The sequence below is a fragment of the Myripristis murdjan genome, chromosome 5 (genome assembly GCF_902150065.1).
Source record: "Myripristis murdjan chromosome 5, fMyrMur1.1, whole genome shotgun sequence".
In the NCBI taxonomy this organism is placed as follows: domain Eukaryota; kingdom Metazoa; phylum Chordata; class Actinopteri; order Holocentriformes; family Holocentridae; genus Myripristis; species Myripristis murdjan.
The window spans coordinates 14567087-14581715 of NC_043984.1; the positions used below are offsets into that span (position 1 = coordinate 14567087).

Sequence of the window (14629 nt, forward strand, 5' to 3'; positions counted from 1 at the left end):
TGATTGAAATCCGCTACTTTTGTGTGTTTTGGAAAGACTCCATCTGGCTTGATGACTATCTGGTTCCCTTGAAAGAGTAGAGCTCTTGACTTGGTGACGGCACTCAGAGCCACTTCCTCCACTGAAGTGTTTTGAGGACCGCTCGGTCATTGAGCAAAACCTTTACCTCAGCAAGTTGCCGCTGGCCGGGTGAGAGTGGACGGGGCTAGTTGGGAGTAGAAGCAGGCAGTTATGTTGATTGACGGCAACAATAAGCTTTGTGACAGGGGCTGAGGAGCAAGGACAAAGGCTCCTCCAGTTTGTCGTCCTCGTTAACTGCTGAATAGGAACTGGCCCCCTTTTGTGGTGGGACCAGGCTGGCGAAGGTAGCTACATGTGAAATAGGCCCAGTAGCCGGAATAGAGGAAACTGTCAACTGTCTGTCCATGGGTGGTCTTTGTCTGTGAGTAGTGGGACACCGCAACAAGTATGTCAGCAGTCGTGACGACTACATGGTGCGTAGCTGTACACAAACAGAGGCACGGACCCCAAAAACACATGCGGAAATCGCCCATCACATGGTGCACCACATACCCCAACGGTGGTGTAATTGAGATTGTTTGGTTACCACTGTAATATATAAATACACCACAGTGCTGACACTGATTATGCAGATATATTCCCCGTGGGCCAGTGGGTAGCTCACAGCAAAGGCAGTAAAGCTTTTAGATGGCACACTTGAAAGGAAAAGTTTACAAAGTGTACAATGAAAGTGGGTCAGCCACCACCTACAGTATGTGAGGTCAGGGTACTTTAACTTCTCTGTGTGTGATGTGACCAGTCCTGCTGCCAGACACCCACCCTCATCTTCTCATTCTCCTTTGTGGAAGTATCATGTCCCTCGTGAGGATCTCTTTGACTCTCGGAATGAACTCTGTATGTATTTAGACATATGATTTAGGGTAGAGAAAATGGCCCAGATATTCTAATTGCAGGCTGTTAAATACCAGGGGTTTTTGCTGAGTGTAATTTTTTTGCATTGTCAAACTGTCTTTGGGCCCATACGCAAAAGGTATATGGGGTCTTTCAGAGAAAAACTGTTAAAGACCATCTGACACAGCTGCCCCTGGTTTTCAAGAATCCTTTGAAATGACACATTCCTCTGGATAGCAAAACATGATTTGTTGCCTCAAAATACAGTGCTCGACTCTGCCGCGTACCAATTATGGCACCAAACAGAGTCCGCAGCTTAGGCTTTTGTGTCTGCGAATTACCCTAAACGTGGTCTCCCCCTATGGTCACACTATAGGGGTTAAACAGATTGACGGAGCCTAAGCAAATATGGGCCTGCCTCTGTATTGATGTGATCGTCCCTTCAGAAGCTCAGCGGTGCCACCTGTTCTTTGGTCTTTGGAGTCCGGCGTGAGTCAGTGACCCCTGCTCGCTCTCTCTGCCTCCTCTTTTTTTGTTGAACCTGCTAATCCTCTAGGAAAAGGTGTCTTTGTAATAGAGTGGAGGCAATAACAGTGACAGATGAGAGTGAGTTTTACGCCACGCTGCATGCCACATTAAGGAATTATTTCAGGGAAGATTAAGCAGTCTAAGGGGCTCAGGATGGGGGCAGCCCAAAAATGCCCTGGTTAGCTGCCAACTGAGCCCGTGTCTCTCATATCTCAGAGGGGGGAATGTACATTCCCTTTGCTTGCCGCAAACCCATGCTACAAGTCACTGTGAGAGAGGTCGTTCCTTTTATTTTGTTGTAAGTGATGTAGATATTTTATAGCTTTTTTCACTACAGTGGAAAAGTGTCTCCTCTTGTTTGGTGATCTCTCACAGCTGGTGGCAATATCATTGTCCTGACCTCGGAGTCGAGTTTTCCTCTTTTGATCTGTTATCTGTGCAGCTGTAAATTTGCTTTCATCACATCTTCATCTCATCACTGTAGATATTGACAGAGGTAGTGATTGCTGTACTGTGTTGAAGCACTGCAGTGTATTATAGCTACTGTAGCCACACAGCCTGAGGAGCTGGGAGTCATCATGGGCAGATTAGTGTTTGTGAGCTGGTCTTCCTGCAGGAGTAGGATTTCACTGGCCTCAGAAATTGGGTGAGAGAGATGTTGGACTATTAGCTATTTAAGATAGAAGCCTGGATGTGCCGGACAGTGTGTGTCAGTTTTGTGACTCTGCGACTATGTTTACTATGTTGATGCATGTGTGATTGATGTTTATTACAGTATTTTGCTGGTATTTAGTGTGTGTGTGTGTGTGTGTGTGTGTGTGTGTGTGTGTGTATGTGTGTGTGTGTGAGACGAAGAGAAAGAGAGAGAGATGACGTCTGTTTTGCATTGTGTTTGTACAGTCTTGTGCGTTTGGTGTGTGTAGGGGTTGTTTGTTGGATGGTCCAACTGCTAAGCAGGTGTCTGAGGATCGGAGCAGACTGAAGGATGACAAGCGGATGTTTAGACTGAGCCTCACTCTCTGGGGAGCCCGCTGTAGCTGCTGAGAGACATGAATGAAATTACTCTGGCCCCTCTGCGATGATTAGAGAAGACCACTTATTCATGTCCATCTCATTTGTCTGGAAATTTTATGTTATTCCTTCCTCCTGCTGAGATGAAGAAGTTGAAGTTAAGCCAGAGACACAAAGCAGAGTTAGTCAATGCTTTTACACCTCTAAACGTCTTTTCATTTTGTCAGCTAACTTTAAAGTGTTTGCGGTGTTTATTTTCATGTAATAGCGTATAACTGAGTGTGGACAAGTGTTTTTGTAGTTGCTCCACTCCTTTCTATAGACAAGAGTAAGCTGAAGTGACACTGATCTTGCTGTTTGAACCTTTGTGGTATCAACAGTATGACCATATACGGCCCATGAATGGCAAAGCCTGGGGGTGATGATTGGCCATGCAGCCTCAGTGGGATTAGATGAGCAGAAAAATGCATATCTGGCAGAACATACTCTGTTAAATTGGCTTTGAGAGGACTTGTCCACAATCATCTGAGGAAGGACTGGCATTTAAATTCCTCCCGTGATTAGACGGGCTCTGGCTCTCCGCTCCCACTGTCCACATGTTGCCAGTTGGGAAGAGCAATGATAGACATCAATCCTCTGGACCCGTCATCACTAAGCACTGTACTCTGTTCACGAGAGTGCAAACAACAGGCCTGGCTTAAACAGCTGTGCTTTCCTCCACAGGGATATCAGACTCACAGACATCAGGCAAGCATGCAAGCAAGTTCGAGAACAGACACACGCATGCACGCACACACACACGCATGCACACACACACACACACGCACACTTTAAAGCAAAGCGGGGTTGTGATTAATGTGAGTGTTGTGTGAGTGTATGGAATGTGATGCTACACCTCTGAGGTAGATTCACATGTTCTGAGCTACCTAGTGGGTCTGACCACTGTTTATACCTCCTGGATTCCTTGAATTTCACGTGTCTTAACGAGAGAGAGAGGAGTTTGACTCAGAGGATTTATGGAGATAGGGCTGCTGCCTTCTAGAGATGGATTAGCCACACTTGCCCTGCGGCTCTCTGATTTACCCCACGACTCACCCCTTGCACATTTATACTATCATTGTTGGTGTCGATGGTCAAAAGTTCAGTTATTTTTCTGTTAATCAACAGAGGTTGTTCTCAGGTAACAGGCTCAAACTTTGCCAGGCCATTTTCATGGGCCACTCTCGACATAAGTACAAGCTGTCCCTGCCACTGAGATTAAACAATCATGGCTCATTAATTTCTCCCTGAACACTGAGATTAGAAACTTCTTTCACTTGGCCAAAAGCCTGGTCCCTACTCTCTTCATCTTAAAGAGAGCCAACCGGTGGAAAGCCCTCTCTCATTGGTTAGTGTGAACGGAGGAGTGCCGAACACCCTGTCAGTCAGGAGTTAACAGGTCGATGATAAGGCTGTGATAGAAAGAGGTCGGCATTTGACACAGCACGTTGACATCTTGTGACAACAGCCAGGTGTCTGTACTTGACTCACCTCTTATTCCTCTCTCTCTCTTTTTCTACCACCCTATCTATCCACATGCCCATGTGTAGCGGTATGTAGCTACGGGGTGTGCTTCAACGGCGGCCAGTGTCGAGAAGGATCCACCCAGCTTTGTGATTGCCCCCCCGGGTTCAATGGGCCCAGCTGCCAGTATGGTGAGTCGAAACATCCTCATAAGTTTTGCATATTTCAAATCTGACATTCCTCTCTACCTTTCATCTCTCGCTCTGTTTCTCTCTTTCTTTCTCTACCTTTTTCCTTTGACGTCTCATCAAAGTGTATACATAAAACTTAATATCTTTTCCTTCTGTTCAGGGAACAATGTGATTTTATATAGTTTTTGGAAAATCACATGACGCTGCACCGTTACACAAAGTCAGTCTCAGCATTTTTACTGATATCACACCAGTGTCAGCAGACACAGCAAGCGGTTTACAAGATAGCTAAAAAAGGAATAATGAAAAACCCTTCACGGACAATGAATTGAAACTGATAGAAGTTTGCCGTTTTATTAAAAACACCCTTTTGGCCACTGTCCCTGATCCAATGATTCCAATCAATTTCTGCCAAATCTCCAGGACTTCACTGAACCCTCTACTTGAATGATTGCATTTCCCTATGACTGAACGGGAATCTCATCCCATCAGCATTTGGCTTCTTTAACAGCAGCCCAAGAATTTTATCAGCAACCCATTGTGGAAGTCAAGCTGTTGAAGTAAAACAGTGGAGGATGTTGTTGTTTTTCTGATAGTACCACACGACAGGAAATTCCTCCTAGTGTTCGCTTTTCAGCAGAATCACCCATCTCTCCTTGAGCGTAGACCCTTCCAGACACCATAAGCCGACAGACATTGTTGCTACAACAAGCTCAAAGTGAACAGCAGGAAACGCCTGTGTGAGTCATGGTCTGACCTGACTTAAGTAATTTTAATTTTATACTTGCAATAAATACAATACAATACAAAACAACTTTAGTGCCAATGAGGCAATTAAACTTGGTGCATAAAACACAACATACTGAGGCACCCCAGAGTCTCACATGGTAGAGCATGTACCATGTATCAAGGCTATATCCTTCAACGCAGCGGCCCAGGTTTGATTCTGAGCCAAACACCACAGCACACAATTAAGAAGACAGTCAGACACAACATAATGTAACAAGACAATGCTATGATGGGGTTGAAAGTGCATGTGCAACTTAAGTGAATATTAGATCAAAGGTAGGTCCAGAAATCCACAGGGTTGAGGTGCAATAGGGGAATTATTTTATACCGGTGGTAGGCAGTTCATACACTGGGGTTATGGAAAATAGCCTCAATGCACGCACACTGGCACTATTTTAGGTGCATTTGCGGTTGAAAAGGGTCATTTTCTTTTCTTTTTTCTTTTATTGTTCAACGCACATTAAACAACATTTAAAAAAAATGTCAATATACCGAAGTTGGCCAAAAGGCCGGTTTTCATCGGCAGTCCCTTTGTTAGATGTTCCTAGGCATCCATCAACAACAAAATAATACAATACTTACAATATTCAAAAACATACTGCACTGTGTTAAAAAGCATTTACAATACAGCTAGACAGCAGAAGCCCACTAAATCCAATAGAATAATGTTAGAGCAACAAAGTTAAAGGGTCTCTGCTAAGGCGTTGTGTACCCGTCCAAGAAACTCAGCTTTGGTTCAAGGTTATACACGTTTGTGCACTTTGATTGGCTGATCGTAGGTGTATATCCCTGACATCTGTTGTTGAGGAGTGATCCACTGTTTTAAATGCTATCATCCCACATAAGGAAATTCAATGATATGCACGTCAACTCAGAATTATGAAAGCTTACATGTATGTGCCACTGCGTTAATTACATTCACACTTTACATTACATTACCCTTGTGTTCAGCTACACAGTGCGACATGGATCTCTCTAGTCAGCATTTCCATGCTCATCTCCAACATGCCAACTCGCAGATTTTTGATCTTAGATGCCTCTGGAGGGATAGATGTAGCTTAACTCTGACATGGTACTGTACATACACTCTCTCTTACCTGGTTAGGATGGGACTTGTGATTAAACTTGGACAGGCCTAATACTGACAGCTCCTCTGTATGATCATAACTCTCTGTTTAAGCTCAGCTGACCTGTTCCTTCAGGCTGCTTCAGCTTGAGGCCATTGGATGTCTTACCCAAGCTGCTCCGTATGGGCTCAATCAAGGTCTTTGGCAAGATTAAAACCATCTGTTGAATGTGAAGTGTGCTGTCTTTGTACATACAAAAAGACTTGATAGATTTGCATAAGACTGAATATGTAAATACAGTTGCTTAAACTTTGATCGGGTCTCGTTTACGATGTTGTCATCTGAATTGTGAGGTGAGTGGAAGGCATTACCTGAAATGGCAGCATATGAGTGAGCTTTCTTTCATGTGTCTTGTGTGTGCCCTCTGTGATCCCCACAGTAGCAGCTCATAAGTCACTCAGACCAGGACTGACAATACAAAGCAGCACTGCAGTGTGGTGCCCTGTTTCCCTGGCTAATTGTCTTCTTGTGGCACCATTCTGACCTCTTGACCAGGCAAAATACACTCTTTTATATCACTGTTCAGAGAATATTGTTTTAATCAGAAGTCCCTGCATTCCAGCAGAAGGCTGGAGAGTCACTGTGGGCCCTTCCTAAAGGCTGATGTTGTTGCTGTCTATGGCAGTGAAAACATTTATATGTGTAGGTTCAGGAGTCTGTGTGCAGATTGCTGAAATGCTGTATGTCAGTGTCACATTTTAATCCCATGCTAACAAAGCACCGATAAAAATAGAAGGAATTGTTTTCACATTCTCTGACGCACACACTCATTCTTCCAAGTTGATGATTTGACATATTTATCATCCTTGATTTAGAGAGATCTAGCAATCTTAATAATTTGGGAATGAGGTGTCCATTAAATGAAAATATTTGGGACCACCTTCGATTGTCTGCTGGCTTCACATTGTCTATCCATCCACCAATTTTGTGCCACTTGTCTGGGACCAGGTTGCAGTGGTAGCAGGCTGAGGAGGTCAGCCCGGATGGTCCGTTCCAAGGCTTCATTCACCACCTCCTCCTGGGGGAGCCCAAGGTGCCCCCAGATGAGCCGGGTACATGTGTCCTGGGCTTAACATTGTTTGTGCAGTCATATTTTTGAAGAAGTGCATGTAAGCTACAGCGGGAGCCTCCTTGGGTTATGTAGGCGCCAGAGGAACTGATGGTATAGCCACGAAGGTGTTTTGATGCAGATTTATAAATTGCTCTTAAGGGGCCAGCCAACCCCTCAGTTGCTGTGTTTGATATCAGTCGAAACATCACCTACCCCCCTTCCCTTCTTCACATTGAAATCTGACAGCATTGTTTGACATTGTGAATGATAGCTGCCATCAATAGGCACCCAGGGGCCTTTGCTACTACATAGCTATGCAGAGGACCCCCAAACCCTGGTCCTCCCCCTATTTGAGGCTATCAGCCCGTGAACGCTGTGGTAGTTATATTGCCCTGTGATCGGCACTGAATGGGTGAAGGGTGTGATTCCTCCTGTCCAGGGGAAAGGGCGTATGATGGCGGGAGTTTGACACAGGCACTCATATAGACAGAGGTTGTCTTTTTGTGCCCAAATCAGGTCCCTAAGGGGAGAGTCAAAGTACTGAGAATAAAGACAATAGCTGCACGCTGAGTACAAAGTGTCTCATTGTAAAAAGAGCCATAACATTGTCTACAATGAATGACTCTGCTCATTGAATGTCTGCTCTGATTTGTTGTTCAGCCATCATAAAGACTTTTCTCTGGTGGCCAGGCTCCTGCCACCATGTTGTAGCTCGGTCACATTCTTAAGCCACAGCAAAATAACCTTGGTGGTGGTGAAGAAGAGAGTGTTCGGCTCACCCAGGCTACTATTATGGTTTGTTACTGTTGTGGTTCGCATGCCTTCTCGGAACTGGTAATCATTTTTCATTCATTCTTGTCATGTTATCACATGTTTACACATAAGATGGAGCCACTGTAGAGGATCAAGGCACACTTCGCTCAAAAGATTCAGCAAACTTTTAATGACTTTAGACAGTTGTCAGCGGTCTAAGCATTCCTGCTCAATTCTATGTGGTCATATTCCATTAAAGCGCTTTTGATGTGGTTTGTCTGTGTTTGTGTATGGCAATTGCCCTGTGTTTATGATGTTCAAGGGGCTAATTAGTGCTGCACTCTCAATAGCTGTTTGAGGCTGTCATCTGTTTTGCTTTTTGGTTTCATTGTGTCTCAGTGATGTAAAAGACAATAATTACTATTTTTCATTCTGCTGAGCGCCTTAACACTGTGGTAGGGGAGGGAGTGGTGCCTACAGGCACTCCGAGCTTTCATAGACTACAAATTCCTTTTATTTGCAGGGGTCACTTGCCTCAGCTTTATCATTGACAAGCCATGATACTATCATACAGTATGATAGATTAGTTCATTTAAAGGTTGCATAATTTGACATAACTGATGGAGACTTCTCTAAGTCACAGCAGTCGTGTGTCTCATTCGCAGATGTTTTTACTAGAGAAATATAATTTGTTACATATCAGTGATGCTATCATTATGGTGAAACTAAATAAGTTTAATTTTAGAATGTGCTTACAATGCTCCATCAGTGATTGTGCTGTGTCTTCAAGCCTTTGAAACCAAAGCAGATTCATTTGATATCTTACAAAAACATGGGGGAAACACAATGAGCAATTAAAAAAATGCCCCCAAAATGAGCAAAAATTAGTAAAAAGTTGCAAGAAAATAACTGACCAAACCAAACAAAGAAATGGCCTGAAATTAAGCAACAGAACAACAAAATAAAAAAAACAAAAAAGCATCTGAACGCAGCCTCATTTAATCACAAGAAATCTGATGTCGATCCAGGTTTCTACAAAGTATATAAGTTGACGTCATTAAGGCCTTTGAACTTCTCCGTCTCTCTATCCTCGATGGGGTTTAGTCACTTGGTGCTTGATGCACTTGCCTGTCATCAGCAGGCAAGTGGTGTCCTCTGGGATCAAGAGCTTCCAAGGCTTTCAGACCTCTGGCAGGACAGATGTCTTCATACCAGCCGACATCTGGGCTCAGCCAAAGGCACACTCACAGTAATGCTCTGTTTGATATGAAAAGTGATCTTGGTTCAACAACCTTTAAGTACCTATAAAGCTGCTTAATCTCTTCCACTCAGAGGCAAGAGGTAAAGTTTAAGTTGTTGAAAAACAGATACTGAGTGGAATCTGTGATAATCTTGGAGGGAAGAATTACCCTGTGACGCCACTGTGGGGAGTAAGTGACACCAAAATAACACCCCTGATATAGGAGGGAAATATATACCAAATTAAAATACCCCTACTACATGAAAATGTTTGTTCATGATCCTTTTAAAATGCCTTAGTGAAAGAGCTCTTTCACTTCTGCAGTAATTATGGCTTTCTTTTCTTTTTTTTTGCTTTTGTGTAAATGATGTGTGGGCCATAAACTCATATCTTGGCTGGGTTTGGGGTCACAGCAATGCCAGGAGGACCAGCATGTTCTAGACATCACTCAAGACAGGCCCTCTACTGATGGCTATCATCATTCTCATTATTCTGTAATGTTTGCTTCAAAGCATCCCAGGCATGCCGTCTCAGCAACAGCCATACTGCCTTTGAAGCTTTCAATAAGTAGAAATTACTTTATCAATCCAGCTGAGAAGTAATAAGAATAGGACCCCTTAGTTTGGTTTATGTTACCATTTAGTGAACCTAATGTCACATGTTCTCCTTTTTGAATGACTGAGAATTTGGGAAACCCTTATACCTCTAAGCCTTTTTGCCCCTCAGATGCTATAAATACAGTAGCTCAAACTTTTCTACAAAAAGGTTAAACATCTTTCATAACTTATCAGCACATGTTTGTGTTGGACAGAGGCCTTATATTGTCCTCTGTTTATATTTTCTTAATCAATCCACAACGTTCTAACACCAATATGTTGTGTTCAGAGTTGTGGTTTAGCTCATAAACACTTCAATGAGGCTTTGAATAATGGGGTCAGTTGTTCCTCTGATGCCTGTTGGAGCATGAGTGCACAAAAAGTGAGTCCTGCACAGTTCAGTGGCTAAGGTGCTGAGGAATGCGCAGCACACTGAGATGTGCCGCTCTGAGCACATCAGCAAAGATGCTGCTGTGACACTTGGCGTGCATCATGTCTCCAAGGCATGTCGTCACATATTTTACATTAATATTCCAAACATGATTAAAGTGAGCTTTTCTATGCTGACCTGGACCTTCCACGTGGCCAAAACACACCACATCATTCATCATTTTTTAAAACACACAAGTCTCATTTACATAATTATTAACAGTTAGTGATTGGAAGCCCAATAGCAGTCCAAAAATATATATATTTCCTCATTTTGTGAAAGTGCGTAGGTTTCCTGCCGTTTCTATGCCGGTGACTCATCTCATTTTAGAGATAGCTATTCACCTGTTAAAAGGATCCCTTGTTACTTTAACTGTACCACCCCTCCTGAGAGTGACGGTTCAGAAACACAAATGGTTGTGATGCTCCAGTTGCCCAACGTCGCTTCATCAGGGCAGATGCTTTTTGCCTTGCAGAAAATCTTTTCCCACAAAGTGATGAATGATAAATATATTTTTTTGTTTTTATATAATGATGGCAGCCCTCTACTAGTTGGTGATTTGGGCATCATAAAGTGCAAAGCATTTTGTAACTTAAACACATCTCTTTCTGTGTTTCTTTCTCTTGTTGCCTCTTCTTACTACTCAATGTCTTATTGTGCACAATGCAGAGTAACATGTATACACACACGCAAACACACGTGATTCTTTCTAAGCTGTGTTTGCATATATGTAACTAGATGCTGCATTTTATCATAAGTGATGGCTTCACCTGTACAGCAGTGTTTCTGTAGTCAGCAAGGGTTATTTCTCTTTGCAGTACCTCTATTCATCCCCTAATAGTTGTCCTACTCTGCAATTACTTAAAGTTGAATAGTACTCTTTTCTTCACAGTAACTGTCCAGTAGCCTGTTGCAACCTGCCTTTTAACTACCCACGTTGCTCTCTTTTCACCGAACACAAGCATGCTGACATGGTTCCTTTGAGCGCTCATGTAAATTACAGTAAATTGTCTTGACACAGGTTACAGGTTACTGGTCCGCATTCGTGGAAATTGATGATGGATGTGCATACCACCTCTTGACACAAATGGCTATATTTTGTCTCTTTATGTAAATTTACGTGCATGTCATATGGATGCATCCTTCGCAGTCACGGTAAACACTGCACATTAAGACCACATGTGACCGAAAGCTTGGGTGGTTCACACCTCCCAGAAGTGAACGTGCTACTTACACAATCACGTCTTGCTAAGAAAATACGTTCTTGTAAGTGTCGCTGGACCTCACTGACACTGACCGTGGCTTTTACATTTGGGTGAGGAAACTAAAATCTCAGAAGATGCCCACTTCTGTTCTCTAGCCCTGCAAAGCTGTAAAGCCACCAGTCATTATAGTAGCATTACTGACTGTATGTTCAATGTGTGTTAAAGCTGGTCAGATTTCCGCAGCAGTTCTGACATGCGGTGTCTCCTGCTGCTCTGTGGATGGCAGGGGAGCAGAGGGGTCAAGGGTGAAGCCAGCATGTGGACCGTGTCTGTGGCTTTGAGAGCGGCCTGGACCTTAACGTGACTGGCCACACTAGCAATAAAGGCAGGAATGGTATTTGGCCTCTCACCCTATTTGAAAATGTGGTTTAACTGTTATCATCACTCTTATTCATCAGGCCATTTACAGACCTGACAGTGATGGCCGAGAGCAGCAGTGACACAAATGTTGCTCTCCTGCCATGCTTAAGAGGAATCACGCCTGCATGGGGTCGTGTTGTAAAAGAGAACATCCCTTTGCCGTATGGAGAACCCATTTTGCACACGTCGCTCCTGCTGGCAAGGATACGGCTTTGACTGTCAGTTGACTGGTAAGGAGCAGCTCTTGGATTTGTTTTCCCACTCTTTTGCTAAATATATCTGCCCTCTTCGTGTTTGGGAGCAGCGAGGAATGTAAAGCGAGGAGAGAGGTGCTCTGAGCATTTTAGCCCCGGGACCCTTCCCATTGTAAAAATAAATCCCTGGGTTCTGAGTCCCATTGAATGGTTTTTACTTGGGATCAAGAAAAACATCTGTGAAACCGCCATCTGGGCAAGAGGAACACCTCAGCAAGAATTCACCTCTTAGTCACCCAAAATGAAAGACAAATGTGTGCCTCGATGCTCGTGGCTAGGGATGTGGCAGTTTTAGTACGTTGTCCCATCGTGATGATTAGCCAGTGTGACCGATGGTTTCAGAAGGCCTCCTTTTCACTGAGGCATAGCTGTGTTTTTTGGTGTATTAGGAGCCAGTAGGTGCTCCAGGAGAGGCGAGGCTTCTCATGTTCATGATGGCATAAATGCGCTAAAGAATGACAGGTACAATACCACGGCTTTGACTAATTTGACACGCTGTAATACTGCAATTTGATTACAGATTAACTGAGACTACTACAAATCCACTTACACTTTTGGCAGCCTGTCCAATTCTGCAATGGATTCCAGTAATGTCACAGTTTTCAGTTTTTCTGTTCTCTCATTCTGTAGTTGGCATATTTGCTCTTATATGCAGGCTGAGACTGTGAGAAAAGATCTGTAGGCTGGGCAGCTAGATTTTTGACACCCACCCATAATTCTCACGATTACGTTTTATATCACTCAGCTACGCAGAGCTAATTGTGAGCACGAAAGGCTTGTGATGCCCAGCTGCAGCAGTATGTCACTCATGATTGGTGTGTCCATCGTCTACTGGGAGGTCAAAGGGCATCAGGCGTTCGGAGAAGTTATATGACCCTTTTACAACATTTCCCACATATGCTTTATCTGCTCAGAATCTGGTCTTATGCCTTTTAGGGAGTTTACAGTGGGAGATGCAGAGTTGTAAAAGTCAAATGGCTGGTAATGAGATAGTAAACGTCCCGCCAGATCAGAAGGAATCTACATCGCTCTTCAGGTATCTCTTTGCTTCTCCGATGGGTTGAGGCCACAGCTGAAATGGGTGTGAACAGGTTGAAGTCTGCTCCTTTGCTCGAATCTGCTTGGGGAGAGTTACGACGGCACATTAGGTTTAACTGTTGAAAACACAAACATAAATCTGTGTGAATAAGAGAGACAGGGGGTGAAAATAGTGGTTGAGACTCATTACTGGGAGCAGTGGACGAAGCCAGGTGGTGAAATGTTATTCAAACACCATTCGTAAGTGGTAATGGCTTTTTGAGCCTTTTGCTGCAGCATTATTTCCTCCTGTGAGCTATAAATTGGTGTGTAAATGGTCCATTTGCACCTCATTCACATGTTTTCTGTTTTGCTATTCGCAGATTTAATCCCGCATTTAGAGTATTGTTAGCAGCCAGCATAGCGTGACCCCTAGAGCAGCTGAAATGAAGGAGGCCGTGGAGATAGGCACTGCCGAGAAAACCAGACAGTCCCAGGAGCTCCGGCCCAGCGTTTTCTCACACATTTTCCATGCCATTGTCTTGCTTCTTCCCCACACTGCTCAGATGCCTCATTCTAATCCCTTCTTCTCTCCCTCTCTCCGTCCTTCTCATTTCCTTTTTCATGCCCTTTACTTTTACCAAACAATGGAATCTGTCCGACTCTATAACTTCTGTCTCCCTCTACAAACTACTTTAATATTTTTTTATTTAACAAACAAAAGCTGCTAAGGGGAAAATTTTCATGGACACTGATGATGAGAGGTAGATGTTTTTTCTGTTGCAGCAGGGCTGGGCGATACGGCCAAAAAAAAAAAAAAATTGTCTTTTTTTTTTTTTTTTTCAAAATTTTCACAATTCACACTACTACTTCTACTACTTCTATCTGAAGGTACTCTCAGCGGCGGATGTTGTAACCTTATAACATACATAGTCAAAATCTCGATTTTATGATTTAGATGTTTTATGGATCAATTTAAAACATAAAATCAACCATCAAAATAACTGATTTATCACCCATCCAGTTGCAGCAGTTGTTACGATGCCACGCTGTCGGGAATTTTTATGTTGTCTAAATTCAAGTAAATTTTTGGACAAAATACACTCCTAATAAGGAATTTTCCTAACTAGGTACCTCGATGATAGGACATTGCCTTATAAATGACACAGATCCCTTGTTTGTTTTCAGTGGCTTTCTCTGTGTCCTCTTTCTGAAAGAAATATTTCTGCTCAACCACGAGAGAGCAGCCCTGTCTTTGTGAAGTCAGGAAAGGCTCTAATGAGAGGGAGGATGGTGCAGTAACAGGGTGGGGTACATCTTCATCCCCCTACCTGCCACTGCGTCCCGCACAGCACCCTAATCTTCCATAATTGTTCTCAGTCTTGGCTCCCGCCCGGGCTCATTAGGCACTTTACAACATTCCTGACGAACGGTCGCTCCTGGTCATACGGGGGGTGAGAGCATCACATTTGTGTAAATTAGAGTCGACAGGAGTTTGCAAAATACAATTAGAGGAATAATCAGCGTGCCGCGATCTCTTCCTCTACCAGTGTTGCCCTGATTCTCCTTATCGCCCCCCAATCCTTACTTCCCTAAAACTCT

General features: G+C 43.5%; 1 protein-coding gene across 1 annotated transcript in view; it reads left to right on the forward strand.

The window, feature by feature from the left end:
- Positions 1 to 14629, forward strand: part of megf6b (multiple EGF-like-domains 6b) — a 57506-nt gene that overhangs the window by 5920 nt on the left and 36957 nt on the right. Inside the window, exon 4 of the mRNA XM_030051386.1 lies at positions 4041 to 4145. Within this exon, the coding sequence (XP_029907246.1) occupies positions 4041 to 4145 (105 nt within the window). The remainder of the gene's footprint in view (positions 1 to 4040; positions 4146 to 14629) is intronic.